Below are 26,755 nucleotides of genomic sequence, written 5' to 3' on the forward strand. Positions count from 1 at the left end.
TTTACATCTGATTCTACAATAAGCAAGTTAAACTTTAAGTATTTTTCTAGAGTAGCACCATACAGCTTTTGCAGTAGTTACTAAAGGCTGCACATGATTTACATTGTTATTTAATTTAAAAAGTGTTAGACGAATGTTGAACCAAAGTAACTACAGTATTTCACTATGACAGACTTCTGACCACTACACACATTCTGAAAAGCAGATCTGAACGTAAGATTTTTTTTTAAAACTCTTACAGAATCTTGATTCAGTAGACCAAAAATTTCAAGAGGAATCTGTACAAACAATAGCTCCTCAAATAACATATTTGCCATTCAGCTCAGGCATTTCCTGTATGAAGTTAAGAAATTTGTACTTTAAAGAAAACTAACTCACTGCTTCAGTCATTCCACCGAACTTCAGGAACAACCAGTAACAGCTCTGAACAAAATATAATTCATCAGACCCTTTGAAGCACCCTGTTTTAAACAGCTTCTGATTTATTTGTGCTCAAGGCAAAGTAGCTGGCTGTGTTGAAAAACCAAAGATCCTTGCAATTAGTATGTCCACAAGGAAACACAGGCCTCCATGCTTGTCAGCTGCACATAAAAATACTTTCCACCAAAATTTAATTTTACTCAAGCTAAAAATAATTAGGTACAGTCAGAACTTGAATGCAAAAGTAGATCTCTTGCAAGTCTGGAAGAACTGGCTTCTCCAGAACTCCACAAGCAAGTTATAAACTAAACTGCTCCCAAGTGCAAGACTGCCTCAGCCCTTCGGCCTGCCCGAGTCATTACACACACCACCTCCAGAAACGCTGGAAGAATTAAGCCGTGTTCACCGTGAGCTCACAGCACACCTTGTGGAATTTCAAACATCAAAATTATGCATGCTTACCAAACACACAAACCCAATAGCCAGATGAGAAGGAAGGCAGGGCGGTATTTGAAACGACAGATACTACTTAAAGAAGCCTACTAAGACTGAGACATTTGAACTTTAATTTCAGGCTCATCCTGGTTCTGTGCTTCACATGACATCTACTCAAGTTTTCACTTAAACAAAAAAAAAAAAAAAAAAAAAAAAAAAAAAAGAAGCTATTAAGAAATAAAAGCTCAGAGGAAAAAAGCAGGCCATGGGGAGCTATGCTGGGCCAGAGCAAGCCTGGAGGCCTCTAGTACTACTCTGAAACAAATGTTCCACTCTGGAAGGAAGAGCAAAGGCCACTACACCGATCTGAAAGCCCCAGAAGCTGCCACCTCCACTGCAGTAGCGTACGTGAGCCTTAAATTCAGGCTCCACTGTAGTAAGTACCATTTCAAAGGACAGTAAACTTAAGTACATGGTCTCCTGTGCATATGCTTTCTTCTGGAAAGAAGCCATTTAACAAGGAAAAAACATTTTACAGGAATTTGAGGTATAATAAGCTATACCAAATTTTTAACATAGAACTATCTTCATAAATATGGCAATTTTACATATAGCCTTAAGAACACTAGTTTCAGTGTCAGTGAAGCCATAAACTTGGACCAGTGATGTACATAAAATGATCAGGACTGAGTGCATGGACTTGCACTGGTAGATCTCCATCTCTTTCCTGGTTCTGGAAAGCACTTAAAAGCAGGATTCTAACCTGCAGAAGGTATGCAGATGCCCCAGCCCACAGGATGAATAAAAAGGGTCTCCAAACTAAGTTGGCCTTCCCAAGTTCTCCCCTCTCCTATAGCTTTCTCTCACCTGAGGATCCAGTATGTGAAGTCAGTGAGACTTCTTTAAGGCTTAAAGCCATGCTTTTCCTACACTACACTCCTGTTTTTACATTAATAAACCCTTGAACTTCAAGATGTAAAAAGGCAGTATTACTGACCGTCTAGTAATTCTAGAGTAACTGAAGGATCTACATATTCCCACCAGTGTTTTCCATCAGTTGATACTGGAATCTCCCAGTTGGACCACTTGCAGGCCAAGTGAATGCACACACATGCTATCACTGTAGGCTTGTACTGAAGACAGAATGTAGTAAGGTGAAGACTGTTGCACAGATTTTGTAATGAGGAGCCAAAGGAAATCAAACATGTAAAAAAGAAAATGCAACAAATCAACCATTAACATACAGAATACGATAACTTGTCAAGCAACAGCAGTTAAACATTAGTTCATGGAACATTTTTCTGATTAAGTTTGTATGATAACTTACTGCCTTAAGAAAACAAAGGACAGGGCATTTATCTAGTATAAAAGTTTAGTTTGCTTTTGCTATAAAAAGTGCAAGGAACAGTAAATAAATTTAACAGTTACTCTACTGTACCCAAGTACTAGAAAGAAGTATAATATGGTCAATTAAAATTCTACAGGAAAAAACATACTGCCGATTATACAGTCTCAGAATGAGACAATTAGAAGAAGGTACCCAACAGTTCCACAGAAGCCAGGTGAGTTACTTGTGGGCTTAGCTTTCACTAGGCCTGGATTTGTGATATTTGTGAACTCGCCTTCAGCTTCCAGCTGGCAGCAGCAGAGCTACTGGTTCAGTTTCAGTGCTTTATCACAACTTTTCTTAACAGCTGCTTCAAATACAGAACCTGGCCCATCAAGGACCCACCAAGAAATATTTATCTGGAAGAGTTCTAATAACCACCAGATATTGCTTATAAACTGTCTATGTGTAATGTAACGCTCTTAAAGCTCGAAGTTGTTTTGCAAGAAGTAAATTGAAGTAACTGAGAAATTGAGACTAAAGTCTGCTCTCAAATTCCATCTTACTACAACAGACTCTGTATACACAATACCCATTTGGAATCCTAGGACTTTAAATTTATGTAAGTACTTAAGTTTTCAAACTATATATTAAGATTAAAGAACTGTTTCTAAAAGGCAGAACATTGGACTACTACTAGTCTTTCTCAAAAGATAAATCAGCTAGTTGAAAAGATCTTAGGCCCACTAAAATTTTATAAGTTAAGACTGGATCAATATATTTAAAGTCAAGAGAAAACTGCCATTAACTACAAGTGTAAACTAAAAATAGTTTTGTACTTACCAAGATGCTCGAATTTCTAGGTTAAGTTTAGCTCTTTGTAATCTTTAGCTGCTATTCAGGCTACCAATTTTAGACTTATGCACTCACAATCGAGAAAATGTCATCAGAAAGCACCACTACACTTCTCATTGTGCATTTAACCCCTTTGTGCCGTCAGGCCCTTGTACAATACACCGCACTGCAAACGGGAAGGTACCACCACTGTAGATGGCCCAGTCTCCTGTTGCAACAAGGGTAAGACACATGTAGGGGGCCCTGCAGTAAAGGAAGCTATAGTGTGCTACAACAGTGCAACAAAGAGGTTCAGGATAACAACCTGTTGGTAGCCATGAAATAGGATGTCTGTGCCAAATCCTTGCTTGCTGTAAGAAAAGAAAAACGGAGAGATTAAAGATCTGTGCTAACTGGACAGGTACATTCCAAAATTAAAGCAGTTTTACCAAGTGGTGCTTTTGGAAGGTATTTCCACAGAACTGATTAGCTAACTAGCTTTTAAAATAATCTTTCCCGAGATACAGAAGAGGCCATTACATTTGGTAACTGGAGATGGACCAGTCATTCCAGTCACTGCCCCTCCCCCTGTACAACCCTCAGGACAACTCCTCTACCCACCCCTGCCTCGCACACGAGCATGCCCTCTCCTCTCCTGCTCCCCCACCCTCACTCACCCACCACCCCCAGCATGACCTTGGCAGCCAGTGAAAGCCAATTCATAGCAGAGCCTGAGTTCTCCCTTTGGAGAGGAGCATGTCAGGAGAGCTGGAGAATACCCCTCCCACCTCCCAGCACCTTCCCGAAACCAGCCACATCTCTCTCCCAAAGCCCTACAACACCGCAAGCTCCCAAACTAGATGGTAAAGAAATTCAATGACTTTCCTGGTCCCTCTAATTAACAGCACCGTGCTGGTAACATTTTGTTCCACATTTGCTAAACCTACGGCAAAGCTCTGACAGCAAATAAGCAACTTCATTTTAGTTACACAGTCAGGAAAAAACTCCAGAAGACTGCAAGGTGCCAGAAACAACAAGCTAATGACTGAGGCTGTTACAGCCAGCCAGCACTGACCCCTACCAGTGAAACCCCAACGCTCCTCACTCAAGTTAGAGAACTTACTGTAGCATGCATATAATGGAATAGCTGGGCACAATGGTTTTAACTGAAGATTGAATGCAGCCTTCATTGAATTCTTACTTTGACACTATCACTTGAAATCAGTGCTACCTGCAGAAAGTGCATTGTTGAATTTTATGTCAAAGGGAATACTGTTAAACTTATATTAATAATAATCTTTCACAAAGTTTGAGAGACTGCAATGGATTTTAAAATTTAATTTAAAAAAGCATATTAAAAATGTGATTTAACTCAACTTCTAATGATTGCAGAGGAATACAAATCTGATTTGTTTTTATGCTACGCAGTGCCATAATCTGAAAAGAATGTGCAAGTAGCAAGGTAACAGGATCTGTTCCTACACACAAATTTTACTAATCCATGAACTGACAACATGACAGTGCTATACTATACTACTTAGTTTGCCAACTATAATGGTAATTGCACACCAGATAACCATGGAGTTCAAGCTTTTCCTCTCCCTTCCATAAGAAAATAAAAAAGGCAGCATTACCAAATAAGTAAAAGTGAAATGAGACTATTGTAACAAAACAAATGAAAACACAGAAAATAGTTGAATAAGACTAAAATTGATGTCTTGCTCTTCATTTTTCAAAGTAATGTTTAAAGGATCTTCAACGATTTCTATGTTCTGTAAAGTTACAACATGTTTGCATGAAGGGACTGGACCAAAAAGTATCTCTACTCTCAGTGAAATGTCCGTTTTGAACAAGAAAAGCAGATGCCAGAAAACTTCTATTTAACATCAGCTTGAAAGTTGAGTAAATCAAAACACATACCTGGAAGAAAAGAATCACAGCTTGAAACACACATTTTAGCCTCCATCAAAAACGTATGTGCTAAATACCTTACCTATAATATAAAGAGTATGATACTGTTCCAACTTATTTACAGCTAAATAATCATCATTGCCAAAACCAGCTCACAACTAAAGCCTATGGTAACACAAGGCACAACTGAAAACGTCCATCCAAGCTCTCCTCCTAGATTTAGGACAGCTTTGGTTTAGTAGAATCCATCACTAAAATTAAGGCTAATTAATTTTGGTTCCTTTATTTTGGTGTGTTATTTCTTTTACAGTAGTGGAAAGTGCATTTCCAAATTAAAACAATCTTGAAGCAGAAGCTAGAACATGCCAGCAGAGCTTCCCTGTTATAACTTGTAAGTTGCAGGACTGATGACTATGATGCCAGCCATTCATAATCAGTTTTATATTTTATCATTCAGGAGTGATTTAAAACACCCACCCTGTCCCCCTGCTGCAGCAGCAATCGTAAGGCAGGGATACCTGAAGCAGTAACCAAGATTTTGAAACAGGACTTGCTGTCCAATACACCTTCCAAAATTTGTCTCCAACAAATTCCCAGCTGGAAACCAAAATGCTTTTTAGTTGGCATAGCCATACAATTCAAGCAGTTGCAATTCTAAGATATCTGAATCTTTTCTTCAGCACTAGGTTATCTTGGATCTTGAGATAACTATGAGAAAGTGACCCCCAAATCACCCTTAGGAGGGTGGTAGCTGTCTACACCTAGGACCCTGACAACATACGTACACATTCCCCACAAAGAGGAGACCACAGATGAGCCAGTCAACACCAGAAGAGAGAAAGCTTGCTGAAGTTGTCCTGGGCAAAAGGAAAAAAGCCCCAGGCTCTGAACGGAGGTATGCTGGTGGATGGCTGTTGTACCTGGAAGGGCTGGAGAAGGCTGCAGTGTAGGCATTCAGGTCTGAGCTGTGTTGGTGGCTTTACTTTCAAGAAAGTATTTAAACATTGGGAACAGCCCTGTAAAAGCCTGAGGTGGAAGTTCAGAATGTGAAGACCACCTGTAGCAGTGCTGGAGTGCAGCTGGTGTTTAAGATCTTTCCACACCACTTATTACACTAAGATTTAAATTTTCCTCATGAGAACACCCTCTGAAAAAGCTGATTCATTTTCATCTCCTCTTTTGCTGACTTTGTCTTTTACCAGTCTGATTTAACCCATGGCACCTGTGCACACAGATACTATGGTATGTTTGAAGAATTTGGCAGTGCAATTTCCCCAAAAGATTAGTAAGGATCATGGGTGTTCAAGATACCTGATAACCTGCGGAGTAGCAAGAACAATCCTAGAAATCCTTGGGATCCGATCTTCAGTTCCACAAGAAGGCTGTGTATCAACACAGAAAAAGGAACGACTGAAGACTTCCTAAGATGGAGATGAGGATACAGATTCGGCCCAATCAAGTTCCACCAGAGTCAGGCTGGGAACAGACTGATTTTGCACCAGAGCTTAAGAGGACTGTGTCATGGTCTTGGCACTAGGGCAGTTTCACTGCTGATCATTCTACTAGCATTCAAGCCAGTATGGTAGTTTGACACCAGAACAATTTTCGTTGTTGGTTTCTTGATTTTTTTCTTCCTCTTTTTTTCCTTTTCTCTTTTCTTCTCTCTTCAGTACTGAAGCATCCTTGGAATGGGAACTGAGGCTTGCTGACAGGCCTTCACGATCTACTGCCTTCAGATTCCTTATAGGACCCGTTGGATCCTAAGGAATGATGGTCCTGTCTCCTCTTCTCAGTCTCTTGACACTGAGGAAGAATGGTGCAGAAAAAAGACTGAGCCCACACCATTTTCCTTGTCTACTATACTGACCAAACTGTAAAGATGGAACAATTTCATCAACTCATGAATCTCTGAAAACCAGAAGGAACAATAAGATACCTTATGCCTGAACATCATATGAGGCATTATGTATCCGTCTAGTCACCCCTTATCTACAATGGTCTGTGTTGTCTAATACTACCTTCAGAAAGGTTTTCAATCTTAAGAGATGAAGAATTCAGGTTTTTCTTTAGTTGTATGTTGAAGAAATTACATTTAGTGGCACCGATTCCTACTTAATAGTTCATCTTCTGCTTCCAGCAATTGATTCTGGTATGCCACTACAAGACTAGACAGTCTTCTGACAAAGGAATTGGCTGAATCTTTTGAGCATCAGCAGAACCTGTTTCAGGGTTGTGTTTTTGGGGGGTTGGTTTGGGTTTTTTAAAATTTTGTTTTAAAAAGGGGGTAATTTACAGATTAATACAGGTAACAGTGACAGCATAAAGCACACTACCCTGGATGCAAGACAACAAAAAGTGAATAGAGAATCAGCCACCCTCTGGGCCACTTAAATTCAGTCAGCAAAAGGACATCTTCTCACCACATGGCAATTCAGTGCGCACATGCTAAGCCAAAGCCTTAAGTACACCTGCAAATCTCAGCTACCTTTGCTGCCTCTCTTTTGATACTTAAATAGTCAGCCATGTTATCTTTCTCCCTTCCTTCTATCCCCCTACAGTTGGAGGTTTTAATCATGACAGGTTTGGATAAGTTAATCACCTTTAATGAAAAAGGTATCTCTGTCTTCTCAAATAGTGCTTTTTGTCCAAGAATACATGTTACCAGAACTGGATGAAGCAACCTTGCATTTCTTTAACTTCTCAGTCAACCCCTTTAGCACTAAAGGCTTAGCACTGACAAGTCTTAGATACATTTTGAAAGCCTCAGGACTTGATATCCAAGCGTTGCACCTATTCATATTAAAACAACACACTGTCCAATAAATAAATGTTAAGAGATAGTGAACTAAAAATCATACCACTGCATCTTTGAAGATATATCACTGTGCCCACAAGCCCATCTGTTTATTCACTCAATACACAAGACTAATGTTCCACAGCAATTATTCTCTACTTGCTTGACTTGCGTGCATGACTACAGATTTCATGCTCAATGTTTTTAATTTATGGATTAATTTGGTATCTTATTTTTGTGGTTTGTTTTAACATGAGGTACCTGAATTTTGTGTTCACAAACTATACGCCCCCTAGGAGGAACATATGCTGACAAGAATTCCATTTGCATACACACATATTAAGGAGCACATCTGCTCCAGTGAGTAGGTTTTCAAGCATCAGATGTATTACATTTGCTCTGCACCGGTCCTGGAGGTATGTGGATCTTCATCCCTCCTTCAAGTCTTCAGATTTCAAGACTTGGTATGATTTTAGAATTCTAAGTACTTTGTTAAACGGTGCTGACATTAAACACTAGCTTTAAAATGCCAAATTTTAAAATTACCATGTGCCTTCAACGTATGAATTTTGTCAGTACACAAAAGCAGCATACAAAACACAAAGGAAATAGCTAAACTGTCTTAGAGTGGTATCTACCCTTGACTAAACAAAATTGAGTTTATGTAGAAGTATAACCTTCTTGGAGGCTCAAGTCAAATACACTTGCTAATGTAGAAATCTTGATGCATCTACAATACTGCCTGCCACCCCTACCCACAGCCCCAAATGCCCAACAGAAGTGCAGGGGCTCACACAAAACATGGAAATACTTGCTCACATTTATATTGATCAACAGCTAAGAAAATCCAAAGCAAAACCCTACAGAGCTGCTGATACAGACTATTGAGACTTTAGGTGCAATTAGACTTACACACTGAGTCACAACCAAATCTGGACAGAAAGCAAAGAATCATTATAGCAAAAAGAGCAATAGAGCTACTTTATATGCAAATAAGTTACCATACCAGGCCTACTCAGAATCCAACTCTGAAGACACTAGACCAGTAATGTACTTTAAAATGATACTTTTTCTTCAAAGAGAACACATCTAGTTAACATGATTAAGTTGCACCTAACTCTTCTATATTTTATAGAGAAAAAAACTAAAAAGCCAAAAACTCTGAAGCACTTAACTTTGCATTTTTCACTGCAAAAACAGCTAATGACTAAAGACTAGCAATCATAGTCTGATAATTTCCAAACACTTTGTAATTAAGGAACATAATTAAAGTGAAAAGCTTATTTCAGGTGCTCTTACAAATGTTTCCTGATTTTTTTTCATCCTTCATCTATGATCGGATTTTTTTTTCTTGTATGAAAGCTCCAGAGGAAAGCTATTTAAGAATTAAAAGTATGTCAAAATTCAACAAGAAGTACTAAAGAACTAAACAGGTTTCTGTTGAGAATCACATCAATGAGCAGCATACAAGTTAGAGGAAATGATTGTTTAACAAAAGGTTTGGGGTTTTGTGCTACTATCCAAACCAAGTAAGTACACCCTGCTCCAGAAAAACAATTAGTCACATCTTGAAGTATTTGCATATGATAGCAGACCTGCTACACCCTATTTTATCCCTCAGTTCATTACCTAAAAAGATTTGCTAAGACAGAAAGCTAGCATTAGCCATCAACCAACATGCAGACTAAACTTCACTTGGTAAAACTACTTCAGAGTGAAAATAATCAACCTAGAATGATACTAAGTAGCTGGCTATTCAGTTTTCAACTACTAACTGCTTCTGTTGTCTGAGAAAACATGGAACAGGCATTATTAAATGCAAAGCTAGTAAGGAAACAAAAAAATTATGAAGGACAGACAACTGGACTCTATCAAACTCTAAAGGTTAAGATCAAGCTTTTAGTAATTAGCTTTAAACAAACTCTTTGAATAACACAGCTGGTGAAGATCGTATTAGACAAATAACATCATCTTCAAATTTTACTAGGAAGGTAAAAAAGGACTTACAGAAGTGGTTAAAAGTCACTGACCTCTCACTAATTGCGTACATTTCACAACATCTGTGTGTGGATGTTCAATGGTAATCTCAAAACCTGAAGAGTTACGAATACATTTTAGAATTATACATTTGCATGTGTAAAATAAAAACCCAAACCCCTTTTGTTTCCCCACAGACCTAAAATGCATGCTAAACCTTTGCACTGCAGACCAAGTAACACTATTTAACTGTCTTTTATTCCGTACCTTTTCATACTTCTGAAAGGTAGATGCTATAACCACTTCAAGATCAGTTAGTAAAACATTGCTTCAGTAATCTCAAGTCCCACATATATATATATATATATAACCTGGGAAGTTACTGTATTTTTAAAGTTGAACATATCCAAACAGTTTCTAGTACACTGATAAGCCAGTAAAAGCTATATTAGAGACACACTGAAATACATGTGTGTGCACACACTTTATTAATTGATTTCTGGGACTTAAACATGTTGCATCTATGAAATTACAAATTGAGTCAATTTGTAGGTCAGTGACTTAAGAAACCTTTCTTTGTTTATGACACTATTTTAAGAATTAGGTCACTACTGTTAGCTTTTTTTTTTTTTTTAAACACTACACTCAAAGTGGTATTTAAGAATGTCTGAGTAAGCCAGTGTTCTCAGGCCTGCTAGCTGTAGTTGTCTCTATTTATATTACTTTAAAGTCAGAAGGGTTTCTTACTGGAACATTCAATTCCAAATGTGGGGATTATCTAAATCTATTCAATGGTTACACTACAGCTTGTGATGTTCAGAGGTAGCAACCCTGCTTAATTACATAATGTTCTACTGAAAGGGAAAATGAGGACAAGCACTTCATATAAAGCTCTTCCCAATTGCTTCACAATATGTACATATCAATGGAGTTACTACTGTGGGATAAAATCTGTTTGGAAGGGTACACATTTCTCATCATCAAACTGTCAGAAGCATCTATTTCTCAAGTACAGCTATTCCTTTTATTCTCCAAAGTGAACACAACAGAACTGCTAATATAAAACTAAATTCACAGGTCAAAAGTTGTACACAAAAATAGTAAAATTCTAGTGTACCAATAGCACATCAAAAATCCAGTTACTTGGGTCCCATTATGTCTTCATAGGAAGTTGGCTGCACAGGACATATTTAGAAAGACATACCTAAAGTTTGAAGCATTATTGTTTCAAGTATAACCAGCTCTTGGGCTTGCTGAAGGTATGCCTGAAACAAATAAGCAAACAGGTCAAAACGTAGCTAGCTGTTGTCTCAAAATTTTAACCATACTCTTCCTACTTAAATACTAGTACTAGCAACACAAGTGATGACCACTACCCAAGTACCGGTTGTAACTGACAGTTCAGAACACTTCACTGTGGTGGTATCACTTTCTTCTACCAGTATAAGCATTACTGCAAATTCAGTTATAACAGTCTAACCACCTTTCACTAAGATTTGCTTAGTCTGGATCTCACATAATCTATTCCAGCAAAGCACTTTAGGGACAAGCAGGGGAGGGGATGTCCTAAGAATTACAAAGGCTTGCCAGTGCAAATCAACTCAAATATCTCTAGGCAGGTTATCCATTTTACAAGTACTTTAAATTACAGCTTGAGACACCCTGTTGGCCTGTGTTAAGCTAGCTTAACCTTGGGAGCTCAAATGTGCATATATATATATATATATATATATATTTATACACCTCCATGCGTCATTCCGAGGACTGGGAGCATAGCAAAGGTGCTCAAGTAGTTTTATACGTCAGCTGAGGTCCAGCAGTGTATAACTAGCTCAGCCTGACCTTCAAGCTGAACAGCTCTGGTGCATTTCCACCATACTTCCTTGTATGTTTGGTTTCAGAAGACTCATCTCAGGAAAGAAAATGTGAACTATAAAGGAAGTGAAAGCTGTATACAGTCAGGCAAATGAAAAGACCACCAACGTATAGCAGAGGCAGCAGCTGACAACTGTATCACATCCCTTAACACAAAATGTAGACAACCGTGCACAGTGAGCCTCTGGTCGAGGCAGACAAACTGTGCAGACTGTGTAACTTGGGGAACCATGCACAAAACCGCCTACTTAACAGCTAGTCTACTACACATGTAGAACTACACATGTAGAACTCTTAAAAATAATGCAAGTTCAAGATGGAACAATCTCTTCAAGTTTCATAACATAATTATTTCAGTCTTTAATAAGATCTATCACGTAATACAAAAGACTCAAATGGTACAAAAACAAAAGGGTTTTTTTCTAGTTTGCAGACAGCAATAATCCAGTCAAGACAATGTAACAGATCATTAGATGAAGTGTCATCTGATTATCTTTAAAACCATGACTTCCACCTACATCACTCTTTGTATCCAGTTGTGGCTCTTGAGGATGAAGACAGGCATGTGCTACTTTAATAACATGTTCAAGTTTCCGTGGCTGTTCTTCCACTTTTGCAGCCAAAAACAATGCCGTAGGAGATATTATCTGAAGAAAAAAAAACATATGTATTTTTTAACTTTTTACAATCAGGACTCGAACTTTTATGGAGAGTCTAAACTGGCAATTAGAAAAAAAAGTTGGATTTATTTGTGGGTTCTTGTGTTGATTTTCTTGGGCTTTTTTAAAAGAGTTCTGAAATCATGCATTGCAACAAAAATAGCCATGTTTTATTTTATAACTGATGTAATCCTCTCAGCAGCACAGGGAAGGTGTAGCATAAATGCTAAATTACATTTGTAAGATGTCAGAGGTCAAACTAATTCTAGTTCAACATAAACAGAATAGATTTGGTCCAGAAGATTTAACCACACTAGAACAGGCTGTTTCAAGTTATATATACTTTGTGAGAAACTTCATCCGATTTCTTGCACAGTAGTGAGCCATCATACTGTCTTTTCAGTACAAGTCAAAACAGCCGATCACAAGTTTCACTAGAATTTGTCTCGCCTAAAAAGCAAGAAACTTTGCAGAGAACTTTAAGGAAAACAGCTTATTATGTAAATATAGGTTGTATAAGTAAAAGCCTACTCTTAGAAACTTTATACACAGCAGCACCTGGTGAACAATGCACAAAGGTTCACAAAACAGCAGTTTTATCAAATGTTAGTAAAGACAAATTATTATGTTTAAAGATGAAAATTTTAATTAAACTCTACGTGTTGTAAGCTGGCAGCAAAACACCCATCTGCAGTTCAGTATCACCCAGGAGTTGCCATGAATTAGAGTTTTGGTGCTTAATGGTCAGCTGGAATTACTGATGTATCTATATACAGAACATGGCTAGGCATGAATGACTTGGAAGATTCAGAGTCCTCTTTGTATGCAAAATTTGCCCATGTTAAACTGCAATTAAAACGACAGTAGAAATCTCCATGTAGACATGAGCAGTTTAAATTGGTTAAAATTAAGCCAATGTAAGGCATTTATTCAGAGATTGAAATAGCTGCTTGTTGAGTATTTAATTAATGTGTAGCGCAAGCAGTGCAGGTATTGGATTTCTCATTCAATGCCCAAGTAGAGCTAGAGTGAATGAACCGAATAGCAGCCACACTCCTCCCCTAAAGGGAGGTTTACCTTTTCCCCCCCCCCCCCGGTCAGCAAGCAGCCCTTTGTCATGCCAAAATTAAACATTTGGTGTAAAAATTAATAATATACAAGAAACTGCAAGAAACTAATTAGAATCAAACATTTAAGTGATTACCCATTACATTTCAGGAGCTTTCAAATGTATGAGGAAATACTTCTTGCCTCCTTAAATCACCTTGAAATGTCCACCTGAATCTTAAGTAAAACTTGTAAATTGGCAGACTTGAGGAAAACTGACACCCTGGGAAGGTGATACCCTCTGATGCATAGAAATGTGCCATGAAGAAACCTAGTATTCTAAAAAACCCAAAACCACCCAAAACAAGTCACAGAGAGCAAATTCTTCCACAACGGAGACAAAAGAACTACTTTCAAGAAGCTTGCAACTTAAGCCTTACAAATGAATGAAATAAAAACCTGAAGTCAGGTGTTGCTGCACAAGGCCGTATTAACACTGTCATTTAGGACTTGTGATGATTGAGAAGTTCCTACGCACATTGCTTGAATTAATGATTTTAAATTCTGGAAGGAATTCACTTCACTAAGGACATACTACTTGATATATGTGTGTCAAGTTGTGACAAACTTTTAAACACTAAATGTGAAAAGACCTTCTGGAGTTCAGAATGCTACAGTATCAACAGCTTAAAGTGCCAGAAGATGTACAGTAGCATGCATACACACAACCCAACATATGCGTGCCATATAAAGGTATTTTATAGAGTAGACAAACCATGCTCCTGCCCAGTAATGCAGGAACCTAGGCAAGCCTCTCTTGTCTAGTTGTTTCATCCATAAAAGCCCTGCGGTAACTTCTCCCCAGTGTGCTCCAAAGACTTAGGGCAGGTGTAACTGAGGAAGGTGTCTGAGGCTACCACCTTCCACAGCAGAGCCAGCCTAAGAGGAAGGATTACACTCTCAGACATAATCCTGAGCTTTTGGGAGAAACCAGATTAGCAGACAAGGCCAGGAAGCCAGACAGACATGAACAACAGAAGAAAGGAAATTGGGAATTTTCAAGAATCAGTTATGAAGAAACAAGTTTGACAAGACATTGGTCAGAAATGAGGAAGTATTAATGAGGCCTCCAGAAAGACTAGAACTGGTTTAATTTTTTCACTCAGGAAAAATGATACAATGAGGTAGACCATGATGGACTGAAAACTAACACTGAACACAATGACGCCACTAAGGAAAGAAAGTTAAGTCGTGAAGTGTATGGAATCAGAAACAGAATGAATGATGGGAAGAAGTTTTAATAGAGAGTAGAAAATTCTTTCCATCTCCCCAGGATCACAGAATTTCCCCCCCCCCCCCCTTTTTTTTTTTAAAGAAACTGAACAGATACTCAGTCAGTAACCTGTAGCACTGCCTTACTGCAACTGCACTGTGAGGAATGACCTGTTGTTGCTCCCCACTGATCTCACCCTCTCTAGCCTTTCCCTCCCCACCAAGCACCACACCCTTACCCCCTGGTACATGCATTCAGGCCTTACAGTTTTTCTAGCTTCGTGTACAAGTTTAATTCAAATATATCCCAACACAAGGTCTCCTTCTACAGAGTCTGCAGGTATAGTTACACATACATGGAATTTTCAGAATTTATGTTTCTGAAAAATCAACCTCTAACTATTACCGTGACTGAAAATATTTACACTTGAGAGATTTTTTGAACCAAGTTACCAATAACTGCACAACTAAACCATCAGAAAATTCTCACTCACTATTGTTCTATGTTTGATTGCACAGAAGGTTTACTTCATTCCCAAAAAGCACCTTCTCCATCAGGCTGACCTCAGAATATTTTCTATTTTATTGAAACAGATCGGTTCTGGCCAAGAAATCACCACATAAGTCCTGATCTCCAAGACCTTACATAAAACACAGTTCCGGAGGCTGAGTCAAACTGATTAACTGGCATTTAACTCTTGTTCACCAGAAATCTATGCAAACTCCAATTACCTATTTCCTTAAAAAAGACATCTTGGCTTCTGGCCAAAGAATTTCAGGTCTTTGTCTTGGTTCTCATTCCCAGTTTAAAGTAGGTCAGTATTTTTGTCTCTTGGTATTTATTCAGGAAAACACAAAACAAAAAACCCAAAATTTCAGACTTGGCATGTATACAGTCTTCAGTGAAGACTACACGCCCTGCTAAGCATATAACTGACAAAGCTACTCAAACACTTTCATTCATTTCCAATTCCCCAAAATGACAGAAAAAGCAAAGTAGAACAGAAGAACAAAATTGAAGACAGACTTGACAAAGGTATAAGCTTCCTATATATGAACATCTTCACTGAACGTAAAACAAACAAAATAATTTAAAGTTATCTACCACGCACCCTAACTATTCTTTCTGACTTTGAGAGAAATCTCCAGAACGCACATGATTTATGAAATTAAATCCTATTTTTGTACTAGCTGAGAATCTCAGAAGCCAAGTCCCTCTGAAATAGAAAAATCAAAACATAAGAGCCTTATTATGACAGTCCAAGAACATTATACAGCACGTTTCACTGGTAAATGTGATACAAGTCCTTTTTCACTTAAGTACAAGACGTATTGTAAAGACAGTGTTGCTACAATGCAGACATTTGGAACAACCTCAGAATACATCTGCAGCATGCATGCAGTTTCCTGAGAACTTCCTCCTCCTTTTAATGACAATATTAGTATGTTTTTAGACTCAATACAAATTAGCTTAAGACTTCAAGTGGCCCCGTCTAACAGAGGTTTTTGAAGTGCAAACACAGAGTTGCAATTTTTTTTGTTTATAATAACCAGGAGCTCGCATTGCATAAAACCAGCAAATATGTTAAACTGCAATATTAAAACCAGAAGCAAAGTGATCCAAAACAGTCTTGATAAAACTTGGTGCACATTATGGAAATTTGAAGAACTTTGCACAACTGCAGAGTCAACTGTTTAATACTGCAATTTGGACAGGGCATAAGAGACAGGACGGGAATACAGAGGGATGGGAAACAAATTAACGCCCCACACAACTCACCTACCTAGCACTTCAGAGAAAAATTCCTCCTGCAGCCGCCTTAGGCACTATATTAATTTCTACTGCACGTCACACAAAAAGAAACCTCAACATCATCAAGTATATTTTCAACTGGTTGGTTGGTATTCCACATGGCACTTCCAAGGTTTATATTTTAAAATACATCTACCATTTGGATGCCTTACCTCTCATTTCCAGCATACCAAGGATTTTTCCCCCTTCTCTGTTCTTCAAATCACAGTGTACTGAAGAGTAAGACTCTAAAAGGCTTTGCTATACAACAATATCAAACACACCAAGTACTACAGAAACGGTATTTCCAGAAGAATGTTAATTTTCAAGATATTTTAAAGTATAACAGTCAGGCTAGTATTTCCTATAGAAAGCCAGCAAGCTCCGCCCCAACCCCAATATTAGCACTGACTAACTTTATACTCTGCAAACCAAAGTTACTATGCCCTGGTCAACAGTAACGTAGAAAACATAACTTGTACTACTGCTAAGGAGATTCATAGTAGTTCCTCAAATGTCATTTGCATGGCTAGGGAAAGTTTGTAGCCAGGGCACCCAATTCTGCTTGCCAGAATTGGTAAAGCAAGTTTCCACCCTATCGCTGGGGCACAGCAACCTTGCAAGGTCTTAACCTGCTTTGACTGCAGCATCAAAACCCCAGCACATTCTTCATTGCAACTAACCGTAGGTACTTTGTAGATAATTCATAGCGTTTCAGGAGTGACTTGCTAACCCTCAGTAACTTTGCAAAAATAGAGGTATTTGTTCATTAGAGCAGTAAATGTAATACATTAAAAATGGACCAAGACTACATTAACTGGTATGTGCCACCTGTGGCTCTACAGACTGAAGATACTGTTGGGAATTCTGTTCCCTGTTCATAGCTGATTCTCAAAAAACTTCAAAGTCTGTCAAACTGTTTAGCAGTAACTTATATTGAGGGGAAAAAAACAATTAAGACAACAGCTATTCAGTAAATGAGGTTCCACTAGAAGATGTGTTTATTAACAATTTTGTGCATGTGACTTTTATATGTAAGACATACATGTGTATTTGTATAACCCAGCAATTATACACGACAATAAATATGCAAGTGTTTATTACTTGACTAAAAATATTAACCTGCCATTAAAGCAACAAAACAAAAGCTACACTTTTTGAGCTGGAGATCATAGTGCATTCTGACTAATGGCCATCTAATTTCCCAGCCCCAGCCTTCAGATTCTTTCTTGACATGGATAAACACCACTATATGCATACAAAGAAACATATACCATATGCTGTAAACAATTTTAGCTAGGTCTTAGCTTCAAGATGGCCAGTACCTTACTGTTTAATTTCTAAGAGTTAGCTTCCTCTTGCAGTAGAAGAATATTGTTACATTTCTTAGCTTGCCAAATACCCTGGAGATTTGATATTAAGTATTTATTACAGCCCTCAGATTCTGCTTTCTCCACAGAGAACCTGCCAGATGGTTTGGGAGTATTTACAAGTGACTCACATTCACTTTGAGATCACTTCCTTTACCCTATAGGAAAAAACGTAAGAAAATGCATTTCCCCATCAGTGCACACACAGAGCTGTTGTCTGGCCTTACACTCATGAAGAACTACAGAGAGCAATTCAGCAGGAATCAGTATCACCGAGTACTAACTTTTATTTGAATACTATTATCTGAGAATTAATTTAACAATACACTTTTCCCCTCCTGTAATAGTTGAGGTTTCCATGGCATTCAGCAGCTTACTTGTGAATTTTAAGGTGTTGTTTTCATAACAAAGGCACTATATATCCATATACTAACGCGCTTCCAGTTCCAAGTGACAAGCATTTTCCACTGTCTGGTGAAAACCCAAACACAGCAGCTATAGCTTCTCACTACCGAAATCTTTCCTGGATTACCAGACGACCGCACAAACAGTAATCTAGCAGGTGATGGATATAATACAAGCCCCAGCTACAGCAGCTCTACACAGAGTGACCTCTGCAGCCCAAGCAGCTCTTGCCTACTTGATAAAGCCAGCAAACCATCCAGAGTCGCAATGAACACCGCATGCCTCACCAGCTCCTCTTCCACTGGCTACAAGTTACTGCTACACGGGCAGGTACGCAGAGGGGAGATACACCAACTGTTTTAGTGCCTTCACTTGATATATTACAGAAACACTTTCAAAGGGCATATTCCGGCACAAAACTTGCTGAAACCTGATTCTCATGTGTGCTATTCTTGCTCTAACACTAGACAACTGTTTTAGGAAAGTACATGTTGATTTATATGTATATCCATATCCATTCAATACTTAGCTGTCTATCACAACATAAACAAAACCTACCTTACCTATTTCTTATCGTTAAAGTGTTTCAGGCTTATGCACACTTAGTTCAAATTGTACTCAAACACTTTGCTTTCATTACATAAAGACCTGTAACACTGCAGTTTTGGTAACAAGCTTGCTTGGAAGTTTGAATTAACCTCAGAGTTTGCACAAAAATAACTAAATACACTTCTGAAATGTACCTGCAACCCAGTATGTACTTCCTGCCAAATAAACACCAAACAAGACCTCCACTTGCTCAGCCAACAATTCATGCCAGACAAAAGAGTTCACGCACACTGTAACCCACTGTGTACCTGTCCAAATGCCAGACAGTGCAAGTCTTGCAAGATTATACCCCTTGGTAGATCAAGGTCTGCTCTGGTCTAGACTGTAACATCTGTCACCGTCTCAATCTGTTTAATTTATCATGAAAAGCCAAGATCTGAAAAAACTCACCCTCACCATTCACTTATATGCCACCATCATTACTAACTGTTCTTGCAAAGTTAGTATAAAAGATTGATGAAAAGCACTTAATAAAAAACAACACCAAACAAAAAAAACCCAAGAACACCTAGAATATTATTATTTTTCTATCTATTGCATCTAATACTAGATATAAAAAAAGCAGCCTGAAATTTTCAAGTTGGTATCGCAAGTTCCATACATGTTATAAAATCCCTCAATTACAGGTAGTATTTTTACTGAAGAATTCAGCTTTTCACAACACATGCAATACTCAGACTCAGCATATTCAGTTCATTAGTTAAAACAGGAGAGCTGGAATTTTCTCATCAGATTTAAAGATTTTTCTTGTCTAATATGACTTATCATCATGCTAGTTAAATGTATTTTCACTGTTTTACAAGAACAGATACATAATCCTTATGGATACACACATAACCATATTATAACTGTCAGACACACCAAATCAGCACTACTACTGATGTAATTAAAGTGTGTTCCTACACATCAACCTTTCAAACTACAGCACATGAGCACTAGCCAGATTTGAAACACCTAAATGCATTCCTCACACATCTGAAATGTGTTTGCTGATGGTACCTACTTCTTCATTTCTATGGCAGAAGATAAAAAACTAATTGCCACTAGGTAAAATCCTTCAAAGTTGAAAAGAAGTATCACTATTCCTTCTAAACCACTGATAAGAAGCTAGTTTGGTCTGTTTCTAAGAATTCTATAATCCAGCAAAGGAATATAACAGTTGTCAGTCAGACTGCCAAAATTATGGGCATATTATTAGCACATATAAAGTCATACTCACATTTCGATTAAATTTTGTGAAGGAATGATGCATATAAAACCTGTGCATGTAAACAATTGCAGTATTTATCGTAAGCTGAGATCTGGAAGATTAAATTAAGGAAATGCTATATATTAAGAACATTGTTGACAAAAACTGAAAGCGATGTGCTTTCTCCATCAATCATTGCTTTCAACATGCTGTCTTCAGCTGAAAATAAATTAAGGACGTGACAGTTCAGAACTTCACTGATATTAACATGTATCTTTCCCATCTGCTCCACAGACAATGTGGAGATTCCTACACCAGCCCAGCCGCATCTCACCCGCTGAATGAAAACTCCTCGGTGAGAGCGATACATTGGAACACTGCCTCAAGTGCTTTTGTTTTGTTCTAACTCAACTATTTCAGTGGCAGATTTCGGGTTTTGAGCCTCACTCTGGTCTCTTTTTTTTAAGAAAAAAAAAATAGAATTAAATAACGACTGAGGAGGAGATGCCCATTTCAAGGAAAGCGAGCCAGCGGGCAGCTAGGATCTACTTTAAAAGTGCTCAAGCCCGCAGCTGCCGACCCACCCGCGGCCGAGAGGCCCCCAGGCGCCCTCGCACCCCACGCGGGCCCGCGGCCCGGCCCTCTCCCCCCACGCCGCCAGGCCCCTCCTCCCATTCTGTGCCTCAGGGCCGCGGCCCCGGCCCCGCAGGGACCCGCGCGGAGCGAAGAAGCGCTGGCGGCGGATAACGGCTGCGGCCCCTCACCCCCCCCCAGGCCCCGCTCGGATACACGTTGAGGCGCTGGCCCATGTCCTGGATGAGGTTGGCCGCCTGCTGCCGGTACGAAAGCTCCTTGTCGGCCTCCACGCCGCAGCGCCGCGATGGCGTGTTCTCCAGCTGCTCGCGGCTGAAGAACCAGCGCGACGCCACCGAGGAGCCGCCGCCGCCGCCCCGCGATGAGGAGCCCGCGCCTGAGCCCGCCGCCGCCATGACACTTCCTCCCCCTCCCTCCGCGGCCCCGCCCGCCGGCGGCAGCGCCGCGCCCGGCCCCTCCCCCTTCCCCCCCTCCCCTCCCGCCCTTCGCTGCGACTCTCGCGAGAACCGGCGCGCGGCCGGCCCTACCGCCCCCGGAACGCCAGCCCCGGCCCGCCGGGGGGCGGGGATGCTCCGGCACGCGGAAGTGACGCCGCGGTCGCCCGGCCCCCTCCTCGGCATTGGTGGGCTGCCGAGCGCCGATTGGCTGCGGCGCGGCGGCGGGTGCGCGAGGCGGGGCTCGCGCTGGTCCCTCAGCGGGGCGGGGCCGGCAGCCGCCGGTGTTTGAAAAATAACGGACAAACCGAGCTTGTTTGGTGTGGGTTTTGTTTTGTTTTGTTTTGGTTTTTTGTGTGGTTTTTTTTTTTTTTTTTTTTGGTGGTAATTTTTTTTTTTTCAGGTGTGAGGGGAGATTGTCCCAGCTCTCGGGCTGCGGCCGGCAAACCAGGGGCGTGGCGGTGCAGCTCCTCGCTCCTCCTGAAGTTTCGCCCTTGCCAGGCTTCTCTCGTGGCTTGTCGTGATCCCCGCTGGTAATTTAGCAGAACGAGGGGAGCTGTTTGGTTTAGAGCCGTTGAATGCGTGCTTTTTACTCAGTATCTCTCCGGAGGAAGCAGCGGCCGGCAAGTCGGGGTTTTGTGCCCCTGTGCCGGCTCTCTGTAAGGGTTCCTTCCAGAACTGGAGCTGCTGTGGGGAACATCCCCCGCGGTGGCATCTCGGGCTGGCCGTGTCCTCCCGGGCAGTCAGCGTTCAGCTGAGGACATTGACGAGTTGAGGCAAATGGCCTCTTGTTTTGCTCAAAACTTCCTTGTTTCAATAAAGACTTGTAGACCGTTTCGACCTAGGTTATTTCAAGGGATCCCATTTATTGCCTCAGGTGTAGTACATGGCAGCACGAACAAGGGAGCAGAATCTGTCGTATGCAGCTGGGGTGGGAGAGGATAACAAGGAACATTGATGGGTAGAAGAGTTACCCCTCCTGAAGGTGCAGGCTATGCCGTGTGATTAGTTCTGAAATTCCCTGATGGTTCTTAGGAGTTGGCACCCCCTTCCTCCTTAGAACTAAGTGAATCTCAGTCTCCCAGCATGAGTGCCACTAGTTGTGCGGCATCCATTAACTTGTAGGGTTTCAGAGGCAATTTAAGGTCTACTCCCAACAGAGTGAGCCCTAAGCATTAGCCACAGGGGATAGCTGTGGAGTTAGGATGACAAGCTAGAGCCAGGGCTCTGGACCTTGGCTGCGAGGGGACCCCGCATCACCCATGTGCCACATCCTACCCAGAAACCATGATCCTCCCATGCTTGGCTGCCTTTCTGGTCCTTGCAGGTTTGAAATAAGTTATATGGGGGGCACCAGAATAAAAGAATGTGTTTTAAAGCATAAAATACGTGGAAATGTTAACTGTGTTGGAAAGAGTAAAGAGCTGGGAATAGAGGGTGCGGAGAGAAGGTGGAAAGGTCCTTCAACTATTTGAAAGCATTCATTCCGCAAGAAAAATGTCAAGATCATGAGGAGCATGCTACGCCTGTAATTCTCTCCCTGGTACTGGTAGTAGCAAACATCTAGGCAAAGCATTCCTCTCGTAAGTGGCAGGAAAGCTTATGAATCACACAGCAATTCCTGCATCTCAAGTGTATGGTGTATATGATAATCACACCTATATAAGCAATAACTAACTTCTACAGGTAGTATTTATCAGGAATTCATTGCCAAAAAGGCAGAATTAAAGCTGTCCTGTGATACCTTGTGTCCTTCCAGATTACTCTCCAACACATGGAGAAGATGCATACGCTCACACCATACTGAACAGGAACTTGTCTGAACCTCTCCTGTGTTACACTTCAGCTACCTTTAAGAATTAAGATCACTTTCTAAACTTTTTGCTCATTCCAATTTCACCCTTAGATGATAATATGCTACCAAACGTTACTTTTACATGGCTCCCATTAAGCTTCCAACTCATTCCCAGGTGAACGCAGGTGCCCAAGCAGTGACACAGCCTACATGGTAAAGCGCTGGAATGAAACATCCAAACTTCTGTCTCTTACCGCTTTGGGGTAAAGAAATGCAGCCTTCTATCTTCCCTTCAGGAAACTACACAGCCCTCCTAAATTTCCTTATGCCTCAAGCACAGTCTACTCAGCAACTCCATTTAAATATATTTTAACACCTGCTATAACGCAGCTTGTGGATAGTTCTCACCAGGCACTCGCACAGGAGAGAAAACTTAACTGCTTTACCTACTCAGTTACTGATTTTCAGCAGTAGCTTGAGATTACTGGATTCAGAGTTCAAAGCCTATGAAAAGCTACTTATCTTTACTTAAAGTTCTGATCATCATAGATCAAAATGAGAGCTTCTCATGTTTATCATATGCCACTAGCATTCTACAGTGTTTTTTCCCACCTAAAATTACAACTAGTTCTTTTACAACTTTGGTGCAAATTTTCTACACACAATTTTCTAGATGGACCCAACAGAATACTAATGAGATACACGGACGTATAATGCAGCATGGACAGACAGACATTACTTGCCTGATCTTCCCAAATGTAAATCATCATTAAAATCTTGCATGTGCAGAGGAAATTTAGCTACAAAGACTTCTGTTGTAATTAGGAGCTGATCTTTGCCTTTGTATTTTTGTGCCTTTAGCAATCTCAAAGTGTAATGTTTTAAATCGCTGTGTAAAACTCATGGAGTTTGGGTGTTCAACTTACATTTTTTATTCCTTCAGTAATTGGTGGAAGAGTATTAAGAATTATCTCGTCTGATTTTGTGATTATAATTTTGCAGTAGCTTTGTTAATGAAAAAAAAAGGAAGATGTAGGGAAAATTATATGCACCACTGTCTTAAAAATCTTAACACATCGAGAATAAGTAGAATATCATTAAATACTGACAGTGCATAATGAGTATGATTCATGCAGGGTATGCACATTAATTAATTGCCATGCAGAGTGCTGCAATCACCCATTCAGTCACAGGTTAAGGTAATTAAATACTGTTCTTGCTATTTGAAGAGGTTCCAGGCCTTGGTCCCCAAAGATGTAACATTGCATTCTCACGAACTTAACTGGTTTCATTTGTAAAAAAAAAAGAAGAATTAATCCAATTAAAATGTATTGGAGAAATTACAATGTATTTTCCTCTTCAATCCATTTAAACATCTGTGAAAATCAAATATGCTGAAGGAAAAGAATATTATATAAGAACAAAGTTGCCTTTCTTCTACTTTGAAATGTAATTAAAACAATCTGGTTGAAAACCTGTACATTTAAGTAGCTCAATGCTTGCATGTAGATATTTAAATAAAAAAGGTCAGCAGAAGTCTTGTGAACCTAAGGACAATAAATATTGTTAAAGTTATTTTATCTAGGTCCTCTTTTCCTCTTACATGGAAACCTGATACTCCCAGGATCTACACCTGTGAGCCACTGTCTACTTCAGCTTCTGATGTCCAGTAGTCTCTTATGGAATATGTTTGGAGAGCAATATAGTAAAGAGCCAAATGCTAGGAAAACATATCATTAACCTGCACAAACAACTTTTTGTTTTGTTTTGTTTTTTGGCACTGTAAAGAAGGACAAAGCCTTCTTTGTAGTCCAACAGAGGCTGGTATCAGAGGGATGTTCAGCATCCTTCAGGTTCAGTCTGACACAGAAGGACAGTTATGGACACAGCTACAGAAACAAATTCTGTCTAATACTATTTTACCTGGAGTGTTCTAAGACTAAACAGAAGAACGGTGACACCACACGCAGCCAGCAAACGATCCCATGAGAATGGAGACTGTAAGCGCTCATCGGCATTTTTCTAACTAGTATAAAATACTCTCAGGAGGAGGATGCCTGTCCACTCACTGGACAATCATGAAAACCCATTTCAATCAATAGTCTATAAAGTAAACCATCTTTCCATTCCTATGGCAGGACTCAAAGTAGATGCAGCATTAACATTTCAACATTTAAAGTAACCAACCTTACTTGTAGGAAGTATTTTTTAAGGAACAGGACATTGAACCGTACTGCTGCTGAACACTCGTATTTATTTTGACATTGACAGTGATGCACAAAGTATTATCCAAATACATGATTTCTGCACCTACAACCATAATGTTCAAATTGTTTCTGATTAATGAGTTGCCAGTGGTGTAGACAGCAACTAAAAAGTACAAGTCCCCACATAGACCCTTTTCATCCTCTCTCAACATTCACAAAGCGTCAGTGCACATACTTGCAGTGCTGAGCTGAAGTGTGGTATGCTGCAATTTCAGTCAGTGTGTGAAGGCAAATGTTGCCTTTTATTGCACATCAAAAACATTCTCCTTAAATTCTGTTTTAGGAATTCTTTTAGATTCTGTTTTTTGGGCACAACAAAGACTGAAATGTAGTGGATACAAGTAATAATTTTCTCAGTTCTTTCTTTCTGGGAATCAAGTCCTAATAACATGACACTTATTATCCTTCAGAGGTTCTTATTACAACTGCAGAAGATTAAATCTTTCTTTTTTTTTTATGAAAGCAGGGATTTCAGAATTGTTTAAAGACAATTTAAATCCTCCAATGTACAGAAATACCTGTGCATACTTATTTCCAGTACCCTTGCTTTTATTTTGGAAACAACAGTAGGCTGTAATATACTTGTCAAATTTATTTTTCATCTGTATAATTGCACATGCAAGTAGAAGTATCCCTAAGGATACAGCATTATTTCCTAAGTTTGGTCTCTTTAATATCTTTAAAATTATTCAAATTTTTTTCTGCTAAGACCCAAAAATTCCAGAGCATTTCCAGCCTTGAGTTTATCCTGTAAAAACAAAACACATATATATGTTTGTGTGTGCTTAATTCATCTTTTACTCAAGTGCTCTTACTGGTGCTTTAAAAAAAACTTCTGCAAAGAGACTGAAGGGCCTCTTCTAGTCTTTGCAGAAATCAGTGTACTACACTGATTTTTCAGTGTTTTATGTCAGCTCTAAAACCAGGGGCCTAAAAAGGAGGGACCACCCCCCACCCCCCCAAATATAAAGATCATACCTTCAGTTTATTGTCAAAATCATCCATTGAATCAATCAATTTTCCAGGTTCCAGTTCCCCCAGTGGAAAAGGGTAATCTGTCCCCAAAATAACTTTGTCCTGGTAATAAAAAAACATGTTGCACATTTTGTAGTAACATTAAACAATATAGTTGCACATGTTTTCTGGAATTTATAATAAACCCCTGGAAATTACATGTATATATTGGACTGATTAATTACAAAAGTGAAGATGAAGATAATCTTCGGGTTCCAACTTTCATTAGGAAAAAATAAAGCTTGAAAACAATGACTCAGGAGTTAATTGTGTGAATTTAAGTTTGAAAAAAGTACAGGTTATTTGTGAGTCATTTTTGTGGCGTCTAAAGTTTGGTATGTTTTTATTGGACAAAGAAAGTTCAAAATGCAAGTCTCAGGCCCATGGGGATGAGTGTATATGGCTCAGGTGAATACAACACAAATGGTAATTTCCTACTCAGATTGATTTTCTGTACTGTGGTGCTGGTTTGAACTGTAACAAAAAGGCATCTATTGTTCTCCTACACTACTTGTGCTGCTTCTGCAAGTAGGTTGCCTAAAATGCAGTGATTAATCTTGTTTAAGCGTTGCCATAATAAAGTGGCCAGTAAAGGATACATAGAAATGTTCCTTCTGTTTCTTGACTTAATTTTTGTTTCTTTGTCATGCTGATTACATGCTCTGTGCTGTTGTGTGCAGTCCAAAATGAGTATAAGATTTTTTGGCACATTTCTTTAACAATCTCAGGAAGTTC

At 39.5% G+C, this 26,755-nt stretch overlaps 2 protein-coding genes across 9 annotated transcripts in view; both read right to left on the reverse strand.

Annotated features, from left to right (window-relative positions):
* CCNT2 (cyclin T2) overlaps positions 1-20,910 on the reverse strand; it is a 25,824-nt gene extending 4,914 nt beyond the window's left edge. The window contains exons 1-7 of one of the 6 annotated variants that reach the window (XM_033003128.2): positions 20,706-20,910; positions 19,947-20,028; positions 12,092-12,220; positions 10,903-10,963; positions 9,752-9,814; positions 3,342-3,387; positions 1,853-2,016 (exon numbers count right to left, since the gene is read on the reverse strand). In XM_033003128.2, the coding sequence (XP_032859019.2) occupies positions 1,853-2,016; positions 3,342-3,387; positions 9,752-9,814; positions 10,903-10,963; positions 12,092-12,220; positions 19,947-20,028; positions 20,706-20,905 (745 nt within the window). In that variant the 5' untranslated portion in view covers positions 20,906-20,910. Of the gene's footprint in view, positions 1-1,852; positions 2,017-3,025; positions 3,388-4,139; positions 4,248-6,238; positions 6,714-9,751; positions 9,815-10,902; positions 10,964-12,091; positions 12,221-19,946; positions 20,136-20,705 lie in introns of those variants that run through there. The other 5 variants (XM_042783720.1, XR_006164506.1, XM_033003125.2 and 2 more) reach the window with 5 other exon arrangements.
* Positions 20,911-25,584: 4,674 nt separating this feature from the next.
* ACMSD (aminocarboxymuconate semialdehyde decarboxylase) overlaps positions 25,585-26,755 on the reverse strand; it is a 48,471-nt gene continuing 47,300 nt past the window's right edge. For all 3 annotated transcript variants that reach the window (XM_033003157.2, XM_042784326.1, XM_042784325.1), the window contains 2 exons: positions 25,985-26,083; positions 25,585-25,754 (listed from right to left, as the gene is read on the reverse strand). In XM_033003157.2, the coding sequence (XP_032859048.1) occupies positions 25,692-25,754; positions 25,985-26,083 (162 nt within the window). In that variant the 3' untranslated portion in view covers positions 25,585-25,691. The remainder of the gene's footprint in view (positions 25,755-25,984; positions 26,084-26,755) is intronic.

The sequence above is a fragment of the Tyto alba genome, unplaced genomic scaffold (genome assembly GCF_018691265.1).
Source record: "Tyto alba isolate M040663 unplaced genomic scaffold, T.alba_DEE_v4.0 Super-Scaffold_7, whole genome shotgun sequence".
NCBI lineage: Eukaryota > Metazoa > Chordata > Aves > Strigiformes > Tytonidae > Tyto > Tyto alba.